Raw genomic sequence first — 25,346 nt, forward strand, 5'->3', positions numbered from 1 at the left:
CCAGGGTCTTTGAAGCCAGTCATCATCATGCCAAAGAGCCTAAAAAAACTTTTCATATCAGTATTAGGCGAAGGTCATACAGGATACACTGGACATTACAACTACTATGGCATGGACCAGTTAGCGAAGAGCCCCGACATAGACTTCAGGAAGAAGACGTGGATGTATGTTGGTGGATACTTCTCCACGAATTCGTTGAACTCCGGTCGGAATCTGGGATATGACTACAAGGCTAGGGGATACAACGCGCTTTCTATTGACATGTTTCAATTTACAACAACTTATTATCCTCAGTAAGTATTTATAACAATTTTTATTATATGTTTAAATCCGTATTCCACACTGCTCTCCAAAACTCGAACAATTGACGAAGCTGAAATTGTTGCAAAGTTTTAATGGGACTGAGAGGTTATGTCGTGTGTGTTTTGTGCATTAAGACACCCACCGGGTGCCATAATATTCCTAACGGACCTCGAAGGTAATGAACGGACGAGCTTGACGCTTTTGTCGGTTGGTGGGAGATGGATAGGAGGAATAATAAGGGAGGTCTCTATCCAGTGGAATACTATAGGCTCATAAATAAAATAAAAAATAATGTTGATCCATTTTATTCAGATTCAGATAAAGCACACATTTCTTTCAGGGCCGCACGCATCGTACAAGCTATTAGTAAGCATGCAGCGGAAATGCTGGTCAAGTTGACACGCCACGGTCTTGACCCTAAGAAACTCGAAATCACCGGCATGAGTCTCGGCGCGCAAACCATGGGCTTCATAGCCAAGAACTACCGGCAGATGACTGGCCAAAATATCTCTTTGCTCACTGCGTTGGACGGAGCTGGACCATGCTTTAGGCATCGCGAGCCAGACGAAAGATTGGACAAATCTGACGCTGATTTCGTTGTCAGCGTCCTTACAACCATGGACATATCAAGCATATCTGTTCCTTACGCTCATGTAACTTTCTATGTAAACGGGGGAGCATTTCAAGAAGGGGATATCGCGTGGCTTCCCTGTGATGCCTTATGTAGTCATATAAGGGCGTATTTCGTCTGGTGGGCAGCTGTGGTATATCCTAGTGCTTTTATAGCAGTGCGTTGTGATACTGTGCAGCAAGCTAGAGATGGGGACTGTTACAATTTGCAGCCAATGGTGACGAACACTATGGGCCTGCTCACTGACAGGAGCAAACCAGGAATTTATTATCTGCGTACAACCAACAGGTGGCCTTATGCTTTGGGAAGGCGAGGCTTGAGGAAAACTTAATAAGTGATAACGTCAATCGTTACATAGTATCAACAGAACCTTTGAGAGATTCAGACAGAGAAGATCCATGTTATATTAGAGGTATAATCTTCTCCCGCCCGCCATTACAAGATAACAATTGGAGTAAAATGTTAATAAATAATCATATATTTTTTTTAATTCTGTTTTTTTTCACTCCGCCCGCTTTGGACTGCCTGACATTTAAGGGAGTCCCTTTCTCCTGAAGTAGGTAATCACTGGGCTAAGGATCCCTGGGTTGGATAACGGCCGGTAATGAAGCAGGAACTCATCCGGCGCTCCATCGTCCTCAACATGACGAAGACATGACTTCGCCTCAGCGATGGAATGCGAACCGGAACTGCTGTAACAGTCTAGGGTCTGTTCGGAAAGAGAAGTGTCGTGGAATGTATGGGGCCCTATACATTTCAGGACTCTTCTCTTTCCGAACAGACTCTAATGACGGATAGAGCCGCTTCTCCCCTTAGTCCTAAATTGTGTACTTAATTAAAAGTGTCCTGACTTCTCAGATTATAGGTAATTTAACTTTGTGTCTAATTTTATCTGCTTATTAATGTTTTTGCTTTATTGTGGAATCAACAAATCAATCAATAACATTAGTATATTTTATCAGAAAATTAATAAATTAATTATATTGACGATTTGTAATATTAGTCATTAAGTATGGATCATCATTTCTTCCTTTACAGCTACCACCAGTTTGGCACTGACATACAAGCTAGCGTGAACGTACGAACTCAGTTTCTATGCATCTCGCTCGTACTGGCATATTAGTAGCGTTTATGTCAGTGTTGACACTGTCAGTTTGACTTATAAATTTTCCACTCAAGTAAAAAAAGATACTTAAAGTAATGGTACTCAATAAAATAATTCACTGAAGTTTTTTAAATTGAACGTAAGGTAAACGTACTAGTGCTCAACATGCTAATGCCCATTAGATGACACCTTGCTGTCACCTTTTTTGACAACGACTTAAGTTTCAAGATGACATGTACTGGGACCGCATCGAGCACCAGTACGTTTACCTTATTTATTTCGTTTTACAAGGGAACATACTTACACAATAAATACATTTTATCCGATAAAAAGGAATACAAGTTATCTAACAACATTTATTAAAACGTAACTACAATTTTTCTCATGGACGCAGACGTGGCTTACTCCGCGATTTCGTCGCTTTGCAACAGGTAGCTAAAAGTACATCCATTCCACATCAATTTTGATGGCTAGCCATAAGCCGCGCGTGGCGCTGTCGCCACCTAGCGGCCATATCTGTCCTGATCGTAACAGACGCGTTTTGTTAGAGAGTAAGTCTTCTGTACCTAGTATGTACTATTATTTATTCTGTGATGGACGGGAGAAGATTATAAGATTGAAGATCTGCACCACTCTAAGCTTTACTTTGTAACAATTTGCGCTTAAGATTTCTTCAAGCCTCTTCTTCCCAAAGCATAAGGCATTCTGTTAGCTGTACGCAGATAATAAATTCCTGGTTTGCTCCTGTCAGTAAGCAGGCCCATAGTGTTCGTCACCATTGGCTGCAAATCGTAACAGTCACCATCTCTAGCTTGCTGCACAGTATCACAACGCACGCATATTAGCATATTAGCATGTTGAGCGCTATAAAACTCCTAAGATGAACCACAGCTGCCCACCAGACGAAATATGCCCTGGAATGACTACACAAAGCATCACAGGGAAGCCACGCGATATCACCTGTTTGGTATGCTCCCCCGTTTACATAGAAAGTTACATGAGCGAAAGGAGCAGATATGCTTGATATGTCCATAGTTGTAACAACGCTGACAACGAAATCAGCGTCAGATTTATCCAATCTTTCATCTGGCCCGCGATGTCTGAAGCATGGTCCAGCACCATCTAGTGCTGTTAGTAACGAGATGTTCTGTCCAGTCATTAATCTGTAATCCTTAGCTGCGAAGCTCATGACATAGTCATAGTAATAGTGTGTGCTCCGAGGCTCATGCCAGTAATCTCCAGTTTTTTAGGGTCGAGATCATGGTTTGTTAACTTGACTAGCATTTCTGCTACATGTTTACCAACAGCGCGGGATAATCGGACGGCGCTGAAAACAATAACTTATTGTTAAAATAACAACTCATAATGATACTAACCTTCTGCTAACCAAATATTTGCAATCAGACCGGCTAGCATGAATTGCGTTCTCGCGTGCGAGTCCATACTTGAAGTCGCGCTATATGTATGGAGTCATGCGCGACAACGCAACTCACGCTAGCAGGTTAGATACGTACTGAGGATAATATCTCGCTGTGAACTCAATTGTGTCCAGAGAAATCACATTATATCCTCTAGCCTTGTAATCATATCCCACATTCCGTCCAGCGTTCCACGCATTAGCCTCCATGTATCCTCCAATATAAATTCATGTTTTCTTCTTAAAGTCCATACCAGGACTCTTCGCTAGCTCGTTCATCCCATTGTAGTTGTAGTGTCCTGTAAAACCTGCATGGTTTTCGCTAACCACTGACATGTGTGTTGCTTAACTTCAAACTCGGGTAAATCCATTCGACCCTTTCAGCAAATATATACCCTATTACCTTTTCTTAATACCAAAATCTTATAATCTGACAGATGGATTTACCCGAGTTTGAAGTTAAGCGACTCATGTAGAGTATTGGATAATATTGGAGTATTGGATTATGAGCGTTCCGACTGAACATCTAGCGACCTTCACCAAGGAGGAGTTTTGGCCGAAGGGTGTCAAGTTCCGGCGGTTCCGCGGCCGGCTCCCTGACACTGCGGGGTTGCGAACTGCATCGCAGCCATAATTGTGTTTTTAGTTTTAAGATATATTTTGTAATAATATGTATGCTAGTTTTAAGGTATTTATCTAAGGGCCAATAGTTGCATGAAAATAAATGTTTTCATATAATCCACTTTATTCTGTAAATGAGTATATGACCTTGACATTTGAAATTATAAATTGAATCGTGTAAATTTGACATGTTCTCATTTATTGATTTATATATATTGTAATGTGTACCTAGTATTTATTTAGAGCATGACGATCATTAAGAGATACTCGTACTTTAGTTATTCCCGTATTTTGTTTTGACATGAATGGATAAAATTGTTGACATAAGATTAATTATTTTTACGTCATTTTTTAATTTGTATCTATTAGATAATATTATGTAAATATGAATGACGATCATAATATAAATTCATGTAGATTAGCCTAGCATAATTTATAATGTAATTTCATACTATGAGAATAAATATGTAAATCTAAATCTCAATCTTTCAAAGTTTTCGGCTTTATGATTGCTTGTTTCCCTGATGAGATTATTTTGAGTTTATTTAAATACATATTATCTGATATTATCAAGAAAGTACCTTATAACAAGTAAAGAGCATTCACTGGATATCTACACTATTAGCAAAGTGCCCCAAATTACTATTTATTATTTTACACCTGAAATTGTATCCCAGTGCCAATTCCAGTTTTTTTATTACAGTATTTTATATTCATAGCGATATGTACATATTCGATAACAAAACGTAATTGGAAAAAACCCTTTTAAATCTTGAGATTTCATGGAATAAAAACTTACATTCTGAATGTAGTCCCGCAAGACAACCTTCGTCTAACCTGCTGTATTCTACTGCGTTAATAAAAATAACACAAAAGACAACAATGTATATACGTGTTAACATAATAAATAAAAAAATCTCAGCAGTATTATTTTTTACTACGTAAGTTTTCCATGCACTAGATGTATATGTGATGAGCACTATACAATAGTTCTTTTATTTAAAATCTCTTATTCATACTTTACAATCTTTACATCATAGGGCGATAAGTAAAATTCCGTTTTGTTTAAGTACAATTTTAAGTACAAGCGTTCATGAATTTTATTATTTAGGTACATGACGGAATAGAGTAGAATTTGTAAAAACAGAAACGTAGATCGATTGATCTACGAAAAATGGTTTTTAGTAAACTTGGAATCTTATTAAGTATTTTCTCATTAATTCCTGTTATTTATTTTTATCAACAAATGTGGAATAATAATTGCCCGGATCCTATAAGCACTGGTTTTAATTTTTTATTATATGAATTGAATACAATTATACAAAAAAAAAAATACAGGAATGAAAAAAGGCAAAAAACAAGACCTGGAATTTATTAACGATAACAACAAATTACATGATTATATTTATTATAAGTTTTTAATTTAAGTGTTTTTATTATGAAAAAAATAATAACCGGTAATATTTTTCAGTAAAAGAAAATACAATTTTACTAGGCAAAGTCGGAAATCAATTCCTTTTTTTTATAATTATACATTTTACAGGATTCTCATAAATAAAAAATAAAAAATTATACGTTCTGTTTGTGTGTTTGTGTGCAGCGACTGGATGCATAAAGCGGCAGACCGGGCTCTGTGGCGTACCTTGGGAGAAGCCTATGTCCAGCAGTGGACTGCAATGGGCTGATGATGATGATGATAAATTTTACGTTTATAATTTTTCGTAATTTATCTTTGGTATTAAACATTTGACATTTGAACTTTCTCAAACTTGCTTATTTTACTTGAGGTGTCTTTAGGTGCAAATTTGTATTCAGACACCTTTCTATTGTATTAATATTGAATGCGATAGGTGTCAAATAAATGTTTATTGCTGTAGTCGTAATTATACCTATTTGGTTATTTTTTCTGTAGATCTTATGAATGAAAAATAAACTTTATCTATTTATTTTTTTAATCGACTATAGTATATGTCGCGTCTAATGATGGTCCCTATGAAAGGTCTTTCACGTCTCTTTTGGTTGGGTTTTTAACTTAAATAATAATTAAGGAAATATGCTTTTACCTTATTTATGTAACGCTGCGTATAACGGAGCGTTACCCTATCAAGTTCTTTATTATCACCATACAAATTCTAAATTCCCTTTTCATATTCAAATCCCTCTTGGAATTCCTTTCGCTGACTTCTATTTTCAGTTCGATTCAAAACTTTGATCGTTTAACATCTTTTTATTCTAAAGTACTGTGCCTACTTCCTAAATACGGCCAAAAGTTAGTAATCTCTAGATCTAGTAATTGTGATCAAAATATTTATTTAAATAATATATATTAAGTGCTGTGCGGTGCTATAGTGCTCATTTAGTGGCCCGGCGCACCTCCAGACTATCTACATCATAGGCACATATTGTAAGTTTTAATAATGTTTAGGTAATCCACAAAAGTGTTCATATAAGTATTATTTAGTCAGAGGGTTAACATTTGACCTGTATTGTTACAGGTGCCTTTTTATTTCAACAAATAAATACGAGTACCTATCGTCGTCCTGGTACCTGCCTAAGTGCCTTTAATTTCATCCTAAGTGAGGCTCCTCCCAGCTGCCCCCTCACAATTTATATTTCTAAATATACCTAATAATGTGGTAAACTGCCTAAAATTGATTAAATACAAACATTTTTACGTGACAGCTATTCCATACAAAAATTAACTGTCATAGGGACCATTATTCGAAGCGTGAATAGGAGCAGTATAAACATTACAAATAAAACAGCGATATATAGTTAAAATATATTTTTCTAAAAAATTGATAAGATAATTACATTTTCGTTAAGAGTCAACTAAATTACTATTTGTTTGTATGATCTTAATTTTATCTGCTTTAGTAATAATTTTAACTATGTCTATCAACCTATCGGTTTTAAACTACGTATCTACTACGTATAGGTACTTTGATAACTAAATAAATGCATCAAAATATCAACCAAACCACCACTTGATACAGTCTTAGAGATTCTTAATGTAGGCATCTTCAACCCTTGTTTCTTTAAAGCAAATGGCCATCTATTAGACGTCCGTAAATAATAAATTCCTGGCTTGCTCATATCAGTCAATGGACCCATTGTATTTGTAACCATTGGTTTCAAATCGAAACAAGTACCATCTATAGCTTGTTGCACGGTATCACATCGTACACCTATGTAGTCACCAGGATATAACCATGCCGACATCCACAGTAGTAAAGCTCTAAAGTGACTGCAAATGTAATCACAAGGCAACCAGGCTATATGTCCTGGTTGGAATTCTCCTCCATTCACGTAAAATGTCAGGTGGGATATATGGTGTCCTATTCCAGCTATGTTCATGTTTGTAATAACGCTGATGACAAAATCGGCGTCAGATCTGTCCAGTCTTCGATCAGGGCCGAGTTGCCTAAAGCATACTCCGGCTGGGTCCAGAGTGGTAAGTAAGGAGATGTTCTGGCCGGTCATGAATCGAAAACTCTTGGCTACGAAGCTCATAGTTTGCGCGCCGAGGCTCATACCCAAGAGCTCCAATTTTTTTGGATCTAAGCCATGAGCCGTTAACTTGACTAACATTTCAGCTGTATGCCTGCCAACTGTGGGTGCAAAGCGTGCGGCTCTGGAAACAAGATGTATAATTTTAATTTTATTGATTCTCTCTAAAATTAAACGGTACATGGACGTTCTCGAACATTTGTGAGTTGTGAGCCGTGTGCTGACACAAAACTAACAAAATTGAGGTTTTTTGACAGATTATTAAAATGCACATTATTACGTATAGGTATTAATGAAATTAAAGAGTTACGCCAAGCAGATGCTCCCTTTGTTCGTATCACGGGTCACGTACGTATTGGAACAACTGACCTGAAGGGGGATTCGAATTGTAAGTATAATCATGTTATGAAACGATTACTGTCGACAGTGATGTTTCTTCAACTAGCAATTACTATCTGAATAGACCTCCGGGAATTACGGCTATTAAGAGTTAATGAAATCTAAAATGTATTAGGTATAATTACTGGGCTATCGAATGATAAATATATCCAACAGTAGACATATTATTTATTTCATTCATTTAGAAATTATTTACATGGTCGAGTCAACAATTGACGAGAGAGGTCGCACAGTACCGAGAAAAGTGGCGCTGTCTTGTGTCGGAGGCCAAGTCTCATTTTGGGGCGCTGAGCCAACGGAGTAAGTTATTCACATACTTACTGGGGATAGTGCATAGTAGTGAAGTAAAGCGTGTCCAAAGAAAGAAAATTGTATCCACGAGCTATATAGCCCATGCCCACATTTTTAGGGGTACCCCATGCATTTGAGTCTAAATATCCACCGTTCCACACGACAGTCTTTTTCCTGAAGTCGATCCCAGGATTATTGGCTAAGCTGTCTATGTGGTAGTAATCGTATGATCCTAGATGTTTGCGATTGTCTCCGTATAATGATATGTAGAGTTTTTTCAGTGTTTCTGGTTTGATAACGGCTGCTTTCCATGAGCCTGGACCTAAGAACACGTGTGTTATTAAAAAATAACCTGTAACCTGGTAATCATAAAAAGGTAGGCATTTATCGATTTATTTGGTTTTGCCAACAAAAATACTTATTAAGAACAAGTTATATATTAAGATTGCTTGAGTATTCACAAATTTACAGGCAAACACGGCATATTGCTTACATATTTTTATGGTAAATACGTAGGAACTAGGTAATGTTCAATTAAGTAGAATAATGAATTGTACTTATCTAAGTAACTAGTGATGTCAGTAGTCTAAGTTAATATTTTGTAATGTGTTCATTTTGTTTAATTATACATACAAAAACTTACACATCAATATTTTTTTCTGCAAAATTTATTTGCAGAAAATGTTAAGACAAAAGATTCTGTCTCTGGCAATTTAGTTTTAAATAAATATAATGAAAAATACTGCAAACATGGAAAGTATATCCACCTGGTGCATCAAAATATTCAATGTATTAGAGGGAAAAATTTACAGATAGAACTTTTTTTGAATGATTTTAATATTGATATTTTATGTCTTACTGAACATTGGTTAAATAATAATGAATTAATGCCCCAATTTAATAATCACCAGGCAGGAAGTTCGTTCACCAGACTTAGTTCCATACATGGTGGGTCATTAATTATATTAAATAGTCAGTTAAAATTTAAGGAACGTAAGGACATTGTATCCATGTCTGTTGAACGGACTATAGAACTAAGTGCAGTAGAATTAGAGCAATTTATTGTTGTCTGTGTGTATAGGCCGCCATTAAGTAATTTTGAATTATTTGAAAACATAATGGAATCTGCCCTACTTAAAATATCATCTTCTAGTAAGAAATTGCTTATATGCGGCGACTTTAATGTAAATATTATGGAAAATTCAACAATGTCTTGTAGATTATTGAATCTTTTTAAATCTTGTAATCTCAACCACATGTTTATGGAGCCCACTAGAGTGACTGCTACTAGTGCAACCTGTATAGATAATATTTTCACAGATATTTTTCCTATTGCTAAAAAAGTTATCAGCAATTTAGAATCAGACCACTTAGGTCAATTAATGGTATTTGAGGCATTAAGGAAAAATACCATGAGAAAACAAATAACTTTTGTACCAGTAACCTCGGACCGCGTGGAAAGAATGAAGCTAAGTTTAGTTCAGGCGCTACCCTTTTTGTCTTCCGATATGAGTCCTAATAGTATGTATAATTCATTCTTTCACACTTTTATGGATCATTATAATGCGATATTCACCTCAAAATCGGTCGTAGTTAGTGGTGCATCAGTTTTTAGTGAGTGGGCTACTGCGGACTTACATCAAAGAAGACGTGAACTGTATGCCTTATATGAGGAACGGCGGTTTAATCAGAGTGATGAATTTAAAGAACATGTGAAGGAGTATTCGAAGAAGTTTAAAGTAGATTGTCATATAGCTAAGCGAAATTATCTAAGACAGAAAATAAAAAGTAGTTCCGACATTGTTAAAGCAACCTGGAAAGTTATAAATGTGGAGACTGGTCGCTCGAAACATACAATTAAAGAACTTAAACTAAACATTGATAACAAAATTATAGATTCCAATTTAGAAGTAGCTACAGAATTTGAAAAATTTTTCACCGAGGTACCAGTATCCACAACTAAGGATTTAAATTCATCACCCTCATCTGCTGTTACATTATTAAAACATAACGCTCCAGAGTGTTGTGGAGACCTTCATTTTGAACATGTTTGTACCTCAGATGTAATAAAGGCGTTTAAATCAATTAATGTCAAAAAAACTAATGACCTCTGGGGAGTCTCTGTCCATGCTGTCAAATCCTTAGTAGAAATTGTAGCGCCTGACTTGGTAGTTATATTTAACAACAGTGTTGATTGCGGCGAGTTTCCTGATCTAATGAAACATAGTAAAGTAATTCCTTTATTTAAATCTGGTAGCAGCTCTGACCCCACTAACTTTAGACCGATATCTGTGCTACCAACATTTAGCAAGATTTTTGAAAAATTAGTTCTTTCTCAATTAGTACGACATTTTAACGTTAATAATTTGATGCATAATAAGCAGTTTGGTTTTACACGGGGTCGCTCAACAACCGATGCTGGTGTTGAGCTAATTAAGCATATTTTCGATGCCTGGGAGGAGTCACGAGATGCTTTAGGTGTCTTCTGTGATTTATCTAAGGCCTTCGACTGTGTTTGTCATGAAACATTAATCAGGAAACTTCATTATTACGGAGTTAGAGGATCGGCACTGAATTTACTTAAGTCCTACTTAAATGGTAGAATACAAAGGGTCGATGTGAATGGACAGCGATCACCTGGGTCATTGGTCTCTATGGGTGTTCCACAGGGGTCAATATTGGGGCCTTTCCTGTTCCTTATCTACATAAATGACTTGCCATTCCTTATTAAGACCCACCATGATATAGTATTGTTTGCAGACGACACCTCACTTATTTTCAAAGTCAAACGACAGCAACAAGCTTACAATGATGTAAACAATGCTATTTCAAAAGTAGTAAATTGGTTCAATGTTAATAATTTACTGTTAAATGAGAAAAAGACTAAATGTATTAAGTTTGTCACTAGTAGTAACGTAAGGCATGTGCAAACAAGTGTCATTGTGAAGGATGAGGAATTGGAATTAGTTGATAGTACAGTTTTTCTTGGTATAACTTTAGATTCTAAACTCCAGTGGGGTCCCCATATTGCTACTCTTTCGAATAGACTGAGCTCTGCAGCTTTTGCAGTGAGCAAAATCCGTCAGTTAACTGATGTGAAAACAGCTCGATTAGTATATTTTAGTTACTTCCATAGCATTATGGCATATGGTATTTTACTGTGGGGCGGTGCTTCAGAGATAAATACCATTTTTGTTCTGCAGAAGAGGGCTATTCGAGCAATATACAAAATGAACCATAGAGACTCACTTAGAGATAAATTTAAGGAAATTGACATAATGACAGTGCACTGTCAATACATTTATGAGAATATTCTGTACGTACATAAAAATATTGTAAACTTTAGGAAAAATTGTGAAATTCATAATATTAATACTAGAAATAAACATAAGCTCGCAGTGCCCTTCACTCGGCTCCATAAAATTAAAAAATCATTCATGGGTAATTGTGTAAGATTTTATAATAAACTTCCAAACCATATTACTGAATTATCTATTAATAAATTTAAGAATTATGTAAAGCGTAAACTTATTTCTAAAGCTTATTATACCACACAAGACTACATGAATGATATTACAACGTGGGATTAATTGTTATTCGAAATGATTATTTATTTATTAGGTATATTTGATTATTGATGAGGAAATGGATATTCCGATGTAATACTATCTACTTCTTTTGTCACTTATGCTTTTTTTTTTGACATTTAGATTTTATTCTAGAAATTCTAGACTAGTATTTTTTTATACAATCTTTTTAATGTTTGACGATCCTTTTGTGAAATTTTTAGTGTTAAATTTGATATGTATAATAATCCAATTTTATTATGGAATAATATTAACATCAATAAATTGCTCTGATAATTAGATTAAGATTAATTACGATTCATAAGAGCTTGTTGCTAGGCCTACATGAATAAAGTAAATTTTGTTTGTTTGTTTGTTTGTATTCCTTTCTTGTAAGTTCCTTATGTAAGTGTACATGAGTCAAGTGAAAGCAGCGCAAAAAAAGAAAATATGTTTTAAGTAAATAATTGAGAATCAAATAGAACATATAATGTATACCTTACCTTACCTTAGGCTTAGAGCATTTAATAACCGGAGTCGCCTTTAAGAGCTTACCCCCCAGCCGAAAACCTTGCAAAGTTGTGCAAACTTTTGTACGGACTGACGTTTATCTGACATGGCTATTTGTACGTTACGTACAAATCATGTACTCGTACAAACAGCCATACATTTGCCGTGCCTGTCCCCCGCAAAAATCGGCAGACTGTTTTTTATAGAAAATGACAGCCAAGGCGTCTCCAGTTACTACTCAAAGATAGGTACATATATATACATGAAAATATGTTTTTATTTTAACAATGATTTTAGTCATTACTTACAATTTGGCAACAATCCTTGGGGGTAACCTTCGTCTATCCGAGAATATTCTACTGCCATGGTTAAACACAAAACTGATGCAAAATGTGCCACTTTTAACATTTTTGCTCTTTGCTCTTATTTGTAAAGAAGTATTGTACATAAGTAACAACTTAATAAACACTTTATTGCACCAATCGATTAATAAGGTTAATAAGTAGTCCCGTAATGAATAAAGAAAGTACAAACGCGATATTATCCTTTTATAGGGAAATATTGTTGGAAATGTGTACAAAATGTCAATGATAATTTATGTACAGTCGCCATCAGATATATCGGAGCGGCCAAGGTGCTCACAATTATCGGAACACGCCTCTATTGTCAGGGCGTTAGAGCGCGTGTTCAGATATTGTTAACACCTTGGCCGCTCCGATATATCTGATGGCGACTGTACCTACCTAATTAAATTATTGTTACTGAATTTATTTTTCTATTTGCATTTTTATAACTAGTAGCAATTGTTCAAAAAAATACAAGCAGACGTAATACTTCACAATATTCAATAAAAGAGTGTGATGCTTGATTTTTAATTTGGCATAAATAAATATACAATATAATTTATATTCTAACAAAATAAAAATGTTTTCATTTGACCTTAATACTTACACTTTTAAATTTAAATAATTCTTCATTATTATCTTTATTTATTTTTAGTTAGGTTGTTTATAGCATGAATATAAAAGTAAAATACAAAAGTTTATAAAAAAACAATGAAAAATATATATAAACACATTATAAAAAACCTAACCTAGGGTGCCGCCAGCAGCGGAGAAGGGCCTAAGCGGCCGGTGGTCAGGGCCGCAGAGTGAGGAACCGACGTACCTACTATACGCGCCGTGTCCAAAATTACCGCCTTCTGTATCTGACCCTTGTTCCAACCACCCAGCGAGAGTCTCTCTAGGTGTTGGTCGAAACTCTTCGCTATGAGACCGTTCGCTGACACGACTATCGGAACAATGATCGTCGAGTCAACATCCCACATGGCGGTACTCTCGTGAGCCAAGTCTAGGTAGTTACTTGCTGGATTTGTCCTTCTCGGCTTTCACGTCTACCTCTTCATTTATTATTATATTGGCTTCTGCCTCTGACTTTCTTTGTGCGATAAGAAGGTTGTGGGATCGGTATTAAATCGTAAATTAGGTTTTCATCAAATTCAAAATTTTAGGTAGGAGATATTTGACACTAGCAAAAAATAGGTAAAAACTTTAAAAACAGAAAATCTATCAATCAATCTTTTTTGTTTATAACTTTTGATATTTTTTGTGTGCGCTTCGAATACATTTTTCTAGGCATCATGACGAATCTACTGAGGTATCACACATATTTTTAGGAGTAGTCTCTATTTTTCACCGTTTTCAGGATCTCGAACAGACTATAAGTTAGTAACAATAACTGATCTTTGTTGTATAAATTATATAATTATTATTTATTTTGTTATACTTATGTAAAATTGCATCTAACGGCATATAATTTACTTAGGGCCACTTGCATCATTCACTAACCCGGGGTTAACCGGTTAAACCTGGAGTTACCATGGTTACCAGTACAATTTGACACTAAGTTAACGGTTTAACCGGTTAACCTCGGGTTAGTGGGATGGTGCAAGTGGCGCTTATACGTTTTATGTCCACTGACCCAAGTTCCGTGCAAAAAAGCACTTTACCTTCTTTTCTCTTCTCTCACAGAAAGATTTGCTATTGAAATAAAATAGTGCCATTTTACAAGTTGTATCAACATATGATTTGTACTTAATTATAAAACTTCAAAATGGATGAATATATGTACTTAAAAAAATCAGGAATATCTATTTGTTGAGACCTCGGCATGTACATATCTACTCTCGGTTTCTTTAGGCCTCTCTTTCCTAAAGCAAACGGCCATCTATTGGACGTCCGCAGGTAATAGATTCCCGTATTTCTTCTATTAGTATAAAGATCCATTGTATTTGTGATAGGCTTTCCATCGAAGCAGTCTCCGTCCTTAGCATTCTGTACAGAATCACAACGAATCCCTATAAAGTTACCAGGATGCAACAAAGCAGACCACCAAAGGAAGTAAGATCTTAAATGACTGCAATAAGCGTCGCAGGGGAGCCACCAATAATGTCCGTTCTGGAATTCTCCTCCATTGACGTAAAACATCACATGTCCGATGCGTATTGATATGCCAGAGCCGTCCATGTTGGTGATGACCCCCATAACGAAATCAGCGTCAGATTCATCGAGTCTTTGATCTGGTGGAACGTTTCTGAAGCAGGGTCCAGCGGGATCTAATGCAGTCAGGGTTGAAATGTTCTGGCCGGTCATATGTCGATAGTTCTTGGCTATGAAACCCATGGTATGGCCTCCCAGGCTAACGCCGACGAGTTCTAACTGTTTTGGGTCGAGACCGTACTCTTTTAGAGTTACCAACATTTCTGCGACGTGCTTACCGATTGGGTACATGTGGCGGACGGCGCTGAAATGCAAGAATTATAATATATAGATATAGGTAATTGAGAAATAATATCCAGTAACATAAAAAACCGGACAAGTGCGAGTCGGACTCGCCCACCGAGGGTTCCGTACTTTTTTAGTATTTGTTGTTATAGCGGCAACAGAAATACATCATCTGTGAAAATTTCAACTGGCGAGCTATCACGGTTCGTAAGATACAGCCTGGTGACAGACGGACGGACGGACGGACGGACGAACGGACAGCGGAGTCTTAGTAATAGGGTCCCGGTTTACCCTTTGGGTACGGAACCCTAAAAACTAGTTTGATGTATTTAAAAAGTTTTTTAAATACATAATACAGTCCATTGAGAAACTGTATTTGAATTAATATTGTATTTATCTTTGATTTTGACGTCACTGGGGAAATAATACAAGTAACAAAAAATAATGGGTCACTCCCTTAAACAAGAAAAGTAATGTTTTGGCATTTTTTTGTGCCATATAATAAATAGTTTTGACACGCACTAGAGTTACAAGCGCCTAAAGGCTGCGGTAGCTGCTTAATACAAGGCACGCTTGTTTGCCACCGTCGTCATATAAAAAAGAAAAAAAAAACTTTGCTCCTTATTTACTTACATGGGATAAATAGTAGCTGTAAACTCCAATGTTTCCAGTACAAGCACATTATATCCATTCTTCTCATACACTTGGCCCAAAAATCGTCCAGTCTGCCACGTCGTCGAATCCAAATATCCACCAACATACATAAATGTCTTCTTGCTAAAATCTATGTCAGGATTCTTGGCTAAATTATACATGTGGTAGCAGTTGTAAGATCCTGTTATGTTCCCATGTTTTCCGACTACGGAAATTATGAGTTTCTTCAAACTTGTCGGCCTTATGATAGCTGGTTTTGAGGCACCTGGACCTAAGTGACACAGACACTGTTTAGAAACTTTTAGGGCGATTGTGCACTACAATGAATTTTTCTCAAAAATGGACGGCAAAGTCGACTTTGCCGTTTAAAAAATAGGTCGCGAAGCGCGTAGTTTATGGTCAGTCAAAAATTAAAAACATTGCAGTCTCGATTTTGGGACTGCAATGTTGCATACAAATTCCATTATTTGTCGAGTTCCAAACTTTTTAAAAGTTGAAATGGCCATATCAAATGAAGGCACAGGCCCATTAAACAGCCAAACAGATGATTAGTACCGCGACTATATAGCTGTCTCAAATAGGTTGGCGTATTTTCGGCAGAAAAATACACTTCTATTTTTTTATTAACAAAATAAAAAGGCGGCAAAGCTAATTTTTTCAATTGTTTCTACTTTTTTCCGTGAATATATATACGTAAGAACGTTGCTTTTGTAAAATATTTCTATGATATTTATATTTCTTGCACCATTTTTGAGAAAAGCACTATATATGACTCGGCTGGAAGGCTACTTGCTGGCTTCGGATTCAATTAAACGGACTCCCAAGGTCGTCCGTTTAAAACGAATCCTCAGCCTGCAAGTAGCTGCTTCCGAGCCTCGACAATAATGTACTATTACTGTCCGGCAGTCCGAGTTTTCAAGGTCCGATATGGCATGAAAAAAACGGATAATTGGCTTGTGCACTTGTCCATCTTTTTACTCGCAGGTGCGGCGCAGTGGCATGAAACACACACCGTAATTTATTTATTTATGTATTTAACAGCCCACTTAACACATGTGCCAGGGAAGCATCTGCCAGGGAGAACTGGCGTAGAATCGTTCGTCGTTCAAAGTGACCACGACTGCTCTGCCAAGAGTAATTCGACGGAGAAGAAGAAATTTATGTATTTGGTCATCCTTATTAAAATAAAAAGGGTAATTTGTTTGTCACTTTCTCAATAAGGTACAAGAGGATAGAAAAATAATGAAGTATATAAAATTATGAATAATAACAAAACGTTTCAAGTTCTTCATACAAGTATAACAAACTGTAAAAACGATTCATTTTTCTAGTTGTGAAACAATCTTTTTAAGGCACATGTCATTGCATAACAAACTAATTGGAATAAAAAAATATTAAGTAACTTACAGTCTGGAATAAATCCTTCGGTAAGGCCTTCAGCATCTCTTGAATATTCCGCTGCAGTCACAGAAACTAGCGAAATAAATACAATTTCAACCAAGATCGTCATTTTTCAAGTTTAAATTAGGCACCTATCTATTTTCTTCCTTTCAAATTTTTCATGTATGTATGTAAGTAATAACATAAACAATATTATAAATAATAAAAAAATATTCGTATTATAAATAATCGTATTTTTTGTACTTAACAGACATCATTACGATATAATTTGGTTTCGTTATTCTGGCATAGTAAAAAAAATCTGTTGTTTATATAAGAAATGATTGACTATATACCTACGTATTTTTGAAAACAAATTAAAACTTCTTTTACCTTGACGTTTGAATTAATTGAGTTGTCGTTTTTGATGGGTTTAAAAACCTCAATTAAAAAGTCACCTTTTATTAATTGTCAAAACATAAGTATGTAAACAATAATGTTCCAAGTGTTCGAAAGGTTAATATTCGGATAGTTATTTCAATTTCACCGTTTGTTTTTCAGTATTTATGTACAGTTGACAGCTGTTCAAAGGTAATGACAGCTGTCAACAAGATTGAATGGTTTTTTTGTTTAACATCAACAAAGGTATTATATTTTTTGCACCTAAAATAGTCAGATAAATATTTTTTACAGAACAAAAAATAAGCATTTCAAAAATGATTTTTACAATTATCTTTATTGTAACAGGCAAGAATAAAGTTATTTAAAATTAAATAAATTAGTACCTATAAATACAGTATAAAAATTAAATTAACCTATAAAGTACCCAATCATAAAAAAAATGCCCGTCCAACAGTTCGGCTTGCGGCATGGGCCCCATGGCCCCATTACACTGGCGGCGTTACCTCTCTGTACCGCGATGCTAGGGCGATACGCTGAGAGGTACGCGCCAGCCCTACGGTCGGTCCCCTGTGGAATAGACCAGCCGAGCCGACAAGGCCCTCATAATAGTCGGATGATCAAGGACCAAGTCTCAACAATAGGGTATTTTCCTATTAGTCAAATCAGTTACTTTTTTAGAACTGTCAAAACGATTTGCTAATATGGAATTTATATGAAACATTACATCGTGACGTCACGGTCAACTCACCTCCTTTTTATATTTCTAGCCGATTTATTAACTAGAACTTGTGTTTAAAATAACTCCTATCTGTGTTTTTCTAATAATTATCTGGTGCTTTGTTTCATGCATAACACAGTATAACACCCTATTATCTTTAAATATCAGTCAAGCCATCATAGTAAGCACTAAGCAGACATAGTAGATACAATGTATATAATAAGTACTTAACTATAATGAATATCAACATCACAAATATTGAATTGAACGATTATAACTTATTTTATAGTGGTATCCAGTTAAAAGTAAACTGATAGCAGTTTTAAAATTTTATTTTAATGGTGTAGATTTTATTAGTAGAAATGTATAATATGAGAAGTTGCAGATCCAGGGAATTAAAATGAACTTTAAATTATAAAAATAAGAGTAATACAAAAAAGTAATATTCTTATTAAAATCATACACAGATTCCAGTTGCCCAATACAACGCTAGTTTACTCTGTTTGGATACTTTTATAATTTATTTTGACTACTTATAGCATATTATTTTCAAAGAACACGTCACGTCAGCCATTAAGCGTAACAAGTATATCTTACATTAACACAGTATTCGTTTTTTCTCATTCAATTAACTTATTTCACTTGAAAAACATCATTTAAAGATGTGGAAACATGGAACATTCCCGGCTTTTCTTTCTCCAACCCTCTCTTCCCCATAGCATACGGGTACAAGTTAGTCGTCCGAAAATAATAGATTCCTGGTTTACTTCTATCAGTATATAAGTCTAATGTATTAGTAACCATTGGCTTTAAATGGTAGCAGTCACCATCTCTAGCCTGCTGCATCGTATCGCAACGGACGCCGATGAAAGAACCAGGGTTGTATAAAGCTGATAGCCAAAGTAAGTATCCTCTGATATGACTGCAAATAGTATCACACGGTAGCCAAGGTATGTCCCCTATCTGGTATTCTCCTCCGTTGGCGTAGAACATGACATGTCCGACAGGAAGATCTATACCGAACCCGTCCATGTTAGTGACAACCGTGCGGACGAAGTCAGCATCAGAAGGGTCCAGTCTTTGGTCTGGTGCTGCCTGTCTGAAGCAAGGCCCGGCAGCATCCAGGGCAGTGAGTGAGGAAATGTTTTGACCGGTTATTTGGCGGTAGTTCTTGGCGATGAAGCTCATGGTGTGGGCGCCGAGGCTTAGACCGACCAGCTCCAGCTTTTTTGGGTCGAGGCCGAGTGCTGTTAGCTTGACCAGCATTTCGGCTACGTGCTTGCCAATTGGACGCATTACGCGCGAGGCTCTGAAATATTAAAAATAATACTATAGATATAAACGTTTTGTGACATATATTTTCAAGTTACCTTCTTCCGTGACCAAAGTGTGCCATTGAGATCGTATTACCACAGAATAAATAATAGTACTAGGTACAGAAGACTCACTCTCTAACAAAACGCGTCTGTTACGATCAGGACAGATATGGCCGCTAGGTGGCGATAGCGCCACGCGTGGCTTATGGCTACCCACCAAAAATGGTGTGGAATGGATGTACTTTTAGCTACCTGTAGCAAAGCGACGAAAACGCGGAGTGAGCCACGCCTGCTATTACTAAAGTAGTTTAGTAGTGTAGTATTTAGCAAGAAGATAGGGTACGTGAGCCACCTAAGAGCGCATCAGAGAGTGGATCAGCTACACTCTAATAACATGAGCTAAAAATTGCCTAGTCCAGAGCACACAGTCGCTGGGGCCGAAATCGGTCAGGAGAGCATCATCAAGTATAACGTCCGTTAGTCTGGTCGACCATGTAAGGTAATAAGCAGTCCAAATTTTGACGTCCTTAAGATATATCACTATTGCAGATTGCCTTTTGGACGCAAAAAGAGCCAACTGCATTTCGTCATTAATAAGGTTATTAAATATAGTCTAGACAATCATTTTCGTCATGAGAATTTAGCTTTTTTAGGACGTAAATTACAGGCGTATAGTAGGTATAACGTATAGTTTTACATTATAAACATTGCATAGGTACTTACATTGGATATAACCGTGCTGTAAACTCCAATGTATCCAACAACAGCACATTATATCCCAAATCCTTATATACCCTCCCTAGTTCACTCCCAAAAGGCCAGCTAGTAGAATCTAAGTAACCGCCACAGTATAAAAAAGTCTTCTTACTAAAGTCTATGTCCTGGTTCTTGGGTAGGTTCCCTATGTGGTAATAATCGTATGATCTTGTTAGTCTGTGGTCTTTGTTCATCACTTTCATGTAGAGCTTTTTTAGGCTTCTCGGTGTGATGGCAGCGGGTTTGTCTGAGTTTGGACCTGTAATTAATGAGTTAGAATGTGTGAATCGAAACTAGCACTTTTTTAGATTTTTTTAAATATGAACATTAGTTCTAAATAATATATCTCAATCATATAAATATCATTGACTTCAAGTCAACTTATAATGTTTTGACACGACGCTAGGGGTTCTGTGTGGAGTTCTGATTGTTTACTGCGACGTGAAACGTCTGAGTTTAAAAGTAGATACAATAGATTCAATCTTTTTTTAGTATTTCAAGTCATAAATTTTAAAATTGTATGATTATTGTGTATTATTGAGGACGCTACTATCCACTGATTTTTGCTTTAACAAAAGATTATGTTGAATATGTTGAATCACATACTTCTTTTCTAATTTTCTCTTTAATTTTCACTCACTTCGTCACATGAAGTTCATTTTGAAACAAAATTCACGAAATATACCTACATAAGTATATAAGCATTCAATAGTGTGACGAGCGTTCGCGTTTGCATTATGTCTATTTTTGTGTGGGATTTTGAACAGCGCGCCAAGCGGGACATTTTGGAAACTCAAAATCCTATATAAAATGACATTTAACGCCACGTCACGCTATCGAATGAAATTTACTCTAGGAGTTCTGACGGGTGAAATAAGCTGTCTTCTATTGAGAAATCACTGCGTGTATACGCTAACAACCGTCTGAGTAAAGTAGCGGGATATATGTTTTTTTAATTTACTTAATCATAAAGTACACAACAACTTTATAACAAATTACATTCCTCGCCAAACTTAACATTTAATGTCCGCAAATCCGTAAGACGTTTGTTGAAACGCCTGATAAAATGATACATGCAAAGTTTCATGATTTAGTTATTACTATAATAAAAAGGGTAAAGCGCTTATTTCTTACATGTTTATGCAAGTAGCTGACGGTCTTTCCACCGCTATACAACCAGCTGACGGTGTTTTTTATTTATAATAACATCTAAACTATCATCAGACCAAGTATCAAACGGGAGGCGATGACAAAATTTATTTAATTTTTTTACATGTTTCGTTGGCTGCCATTCCTCAACTCACCAACGGAGCGGCAGCTGACGTCCATGAGGGTTATACATAGCCGTTAACCACTATACGAATTATCACCCGGGAGGCGATTGGTCATGGAAATCTGCTCCTGGCTCGCGGTCTATAGTGACTTCCGACTCCGACGAAGCAGGAGGTCCGGGCTCGAAATCCGGTAAAGGCATTTTTGTGTGTTCATCGCGAATATTTATTTTGTTCCTGAGTTATGGATGTCACCTATGTATGTATGTCACTTTTATCATCGCATAGTTATACTCATAGTACAGTCGCCATCAGATATATCGGAGCGGCCAAGGTGCTCAAAAATATCTGAACACGCCTGTATTGGCGTGATGTTTTAAAGGACTCACGACTTTACATTCTGTACAAGCTTCGCTTAGTTTGGAGCTAGGTCGATCTGTATAAGATTTGTCCTCAAATAATTATTTAGTTAGATACAAACTTAGGTAAGGTTAAATTCAAATTCAAATTCAAATTCAAAATTTTATTTGCTAAAAATGCACGTACATATTAGATGTTGTCATATACAATAGAATGTGGGTATCAGCGCATTTAGCCAGAAGGCATGCAAATCAGAAAATATAAGACATATTTACAAAGAACATAAGACATGTTAAATAGGTACTTACAGTCGGGAAGCAATCCAATTGGGTAGCCTTCGAGTTCTCTAAAATATTCCACCGCCGCCACGGACACGCCCATAAACACTACAAAGTATGTCTGGAACACCTCAAGGGTCAGATTCATTTTTACAAGATGTTCATACACCGTTATCTCAAAGCTTACCCAGCCATGTTTTTGTCTCCTTTGAAATCTGACCAATTTCGCTTTTCGTTTTATATAAATACTTCTCCGGGTGGATGGGTGGTGGCCTTGACCGTGATGTTCTCATGTGAGTAATCAAGATGATTTACTTATTATATACGTCGTCGTGTGACGTCATGAATTATTAATTACTACGTTGTAAGAGGCCTCCCATAAAACCTGCCTTGAGGTGCCCATAAAAAGTGGACCCGTTTTTGCTGGCAAAATATAATAAATTAGAATTAATTAATTAATTAGGGCAACTAATATTATTTATTTTACCTAACAAAGAAAATATGACAAGGCTTAGTTTTATTGCCCTTTCATTATGTTGCAGGCATATAGGCAGTACTATTTCATTGTATTTCTTATGAAAATAAATTAATAAGGCAAAATACAAAAGTTAGTGCCCAGAATTGATCCTTCTACCTTTTGCCTCAACGGAACTAGATGTTTTTCAAACTTTTTCAAGTAACACGAAATTTTCTTTCCTTAAATACTCTCGCAAGTCCCGCGGCACTAGGTTACGAGCATCACTAATTTAAACATCACTAATCTAAACGGCCGTTTTTGCTTAGGAATTACAATATTGTTTTTAACTGGTCAAAAACGTGGTTAAAACCGCAACACTAAGGGACTAATCAGCGAACGTTTGACACAGGCCGACTTTTTATAAGGATGCGTCCTGCGTGGACCAAAAAGCCCCACGGCCGTAAACAAAGATGGCCGATAGGCCTTTCTTGAAGGAAATACTCATTATTTGATTAAGTGATTCATGCACCGTTTAAGCTTATCAGTAAGCGCTGTCAATGCCATGAAATCATGTTTTCTTGGTAAATAAGTGACGGAGATTAGTATAGTGTGTTTCTAAAGATGGCCACTGACGAGCCTTCCATCAGTCCAAATAGCATGGCTGCACTCCAAAATCGGTCCGTGAATGTCAAAAACGTACAATGTTTTTTAAACGGCATCCTAATCGTGGATTTCCATTTCGGCATGGCGACTTTGGACTGACCGTCAATGCAAGAAACGTACACCAAACGTGCGCCAAACTTTAACAAAATATTATAGAAACAAAGCAATATTAGTAAATGTATAACCCAAAACTGATTAGGAAAGAAAATTAAACGAATAAAAACGATTATCGTTCAAAAAACCTTGTTATTTAATTATACAGCGAATTAAATAATTTACTCAAATAAGTTAAAGTGAAGTCAGAAAGTTTGTGACTCCCCCCTTCCCCTTGTCACAACATGTCACATTTCCCCCTAAACGTGTGACGTAATTAATGGATGACCCCTTAGACCGTTAAGCATAAAAATAACACATCGGTTATATTCGATATTGTTCTATTTTACCAATTTGTACATGTACCTACATGAGTTAGTTTATTTACTATATTAGTTGGTCAAACCAATTTGTCAGTCAGTAGGAACCAGTAAAACTATATTCAGCCTTTTCCTTTGGGTGCTAGTACTAGTGTAAGACAAAGATAGTATTATTCTCTCTGTCTATGATTGAAATGAGACGTCTATGATTGAATTAGAAGCGCTGGTGGCCTAGCGGTAAGAGCGTGCGACTTTCAATCCGGAGGTCGCGGGTTCAAACCCCGGTTCGTACCAATGAGTTTTTCTGAACTTATGTACGAAATATCATTCGATATTTGCTAGTCGCTTTTCGGTGAAAGAAAACATCGTGAGGAAACCGGACTAATCCCAATAAGGCCTAGTTTCCCCTCTGGATTGGAAGGTCAGATGGCAATCGCTTTCGTAAAAACTAGTCCCTACGTCAAATCATGGGATTAGTTGTCAAGCAGACCCCAGGCTCTCATGAGCCGTGGCAAAATGCCGGAAGAAGAGAGAGGTTTTCAAAAAATACCAAATCCAAACGTAAATTAATGTTTATATTTGCGTGACTTTAACCGTTCTAACCGCGCCTTAGTTTTCATCCACATCTTCAAACCCTTCATCCCTACACCATACGGATGCCCGCTTGTCGTGGGCACGTAATAAATACCAGGTTTAGTTACAACCACGGTCATATCCATATTGTTCGTTATTACTAGGGTATTATTATAGCACAAACCATTCCTGGCCGGGTCTACAGACTCACAATTAACGCCCACGAAAATCCCTGGGTTGTATAAAGCTGATATCCAAAAGATTAAAGCCCACAAGTGGCTGCAGAAGGCACCGAAAGGTAATAAAGGAATGTGGTCTGGTTGGTACTCTCCTCCGTTGACGTAGAACGTCGCAGTTCCAACAGGGACTCCAATGCCAAGACCGTCCATATTTGTAGCGACACTCATGACGAAATCGGCGTCGGAAGGGTCTAGTCTGTACTTAGGGCCTAATTGTCTGTAACAGGGTCCAGCAGGGTCCAAGCCAATGAGTAGGGAAATGTTTTTGCTGGTGATCTCTTGGGGTCGAGATCGTAATCTTTTAGAGTTACCAACATTTCTGCTACGTGTTTTCCGATTGGGTACATGTGGCGGACGGCGCTGAAACAGATACATTTTATGTTAATTGACAAAAAACCAAACATTATGTATATAGTTAAATGTATAGTTTATCCTTAATACAAAATTGTTCGGCATACAAACAATTAAATATATTGTCATGTTATGGTTGTAGATTCGTGTTAGATTAACGGTTTCGACAGGCCTATTCATTAAATATATTTGCTTACATAGGATCAATAGTAGCTGTAAACTTCAACGTTTCCAGTATAAGTGCATTATCTTCATTCTTCTTATATACTTGGCCCAAAAATCGTCCAGACTGCCACGTCGTCGAATCGAATCTAAATACCCGCCAACATACATGAATGTCTTCTTTCTAAAATCTAAGTCACGGATTTTGGCTAAATTA

The 25,346-nt window shown here is 36.6% G+C and overlaps 2 protein-coding genes and 1 pseudogene across 2 annotated transcripts; 1 reads left to right on the forward strand and 2 right to left on the reverse strand.

The window, feature by feature from the left end:
* LOC134795826 (phospholipase A1 member A-like) lies at positions 1 to 1,359 on the forward strand. The gene is made up of 2 exons (XM_063767760.1): positions 1 to 293; positions 644 to 1,359. The coding sequence occupies exons 1-2, from the start codon at positions 28 to 30 to the stop codon at positions 1,263 to 1,265; spliced, it is 888 nt and encodes a 295-aa protein (XP_063623830.1). The 5' UTR covers positions 1 to 27; the 3' UTR covers positions 1,266 to 1,359.
* A 1,342-nt stretch (positions 1,360 to 2,701) lies between these two features.
* On the reverse strand, positions 2,702 to 13,680 carry LOC134795875 (lipase member H-like; annotated as a pseudogene).
* A 5,212-nt stretch (positions 13,681 to 18,892) lies between these two features.
* Positions 18,893 to 22,421, reverse strand: LOC134795612 (lipase member H-B-like). Its single transcript, XM_063767513.1, has 3 exons — positions 22,302 to 22,421; positions 20,330 to 20,621; positions 18,893 to 19,599 (listed from the first exon to the last, which is right to left on the reverse strand). The coding sequence occupies exons 1-3, from the start codon at positions 22,417 to 22,419 to the stop codon at positions 18,924 to 18,926; spliced, it is 1,086 nt and encodes a 361-aa protein (XP_063623583.1). The 5' UTR covers positions 22,420 to 22,421; the 3' UTR covers positions 18,893 to 18,923.
* Positions 22,422 to 25,346: the final 2,925 nt, after the last annotated feature.

This window comes from Cydia splendana, chromosome 12 (genome assembly GCF_910591565.1).
Source record: "Cydia splendana chromosome 12, ilCydSple1.2, whole genome shotgun sequence".
Taxonomy (NCBI): Eukaryota; Metazoa; Arthropoda; class Insecta; order Lepidoptera; family Tortricidae; genus Cydia; species Cydia splendana.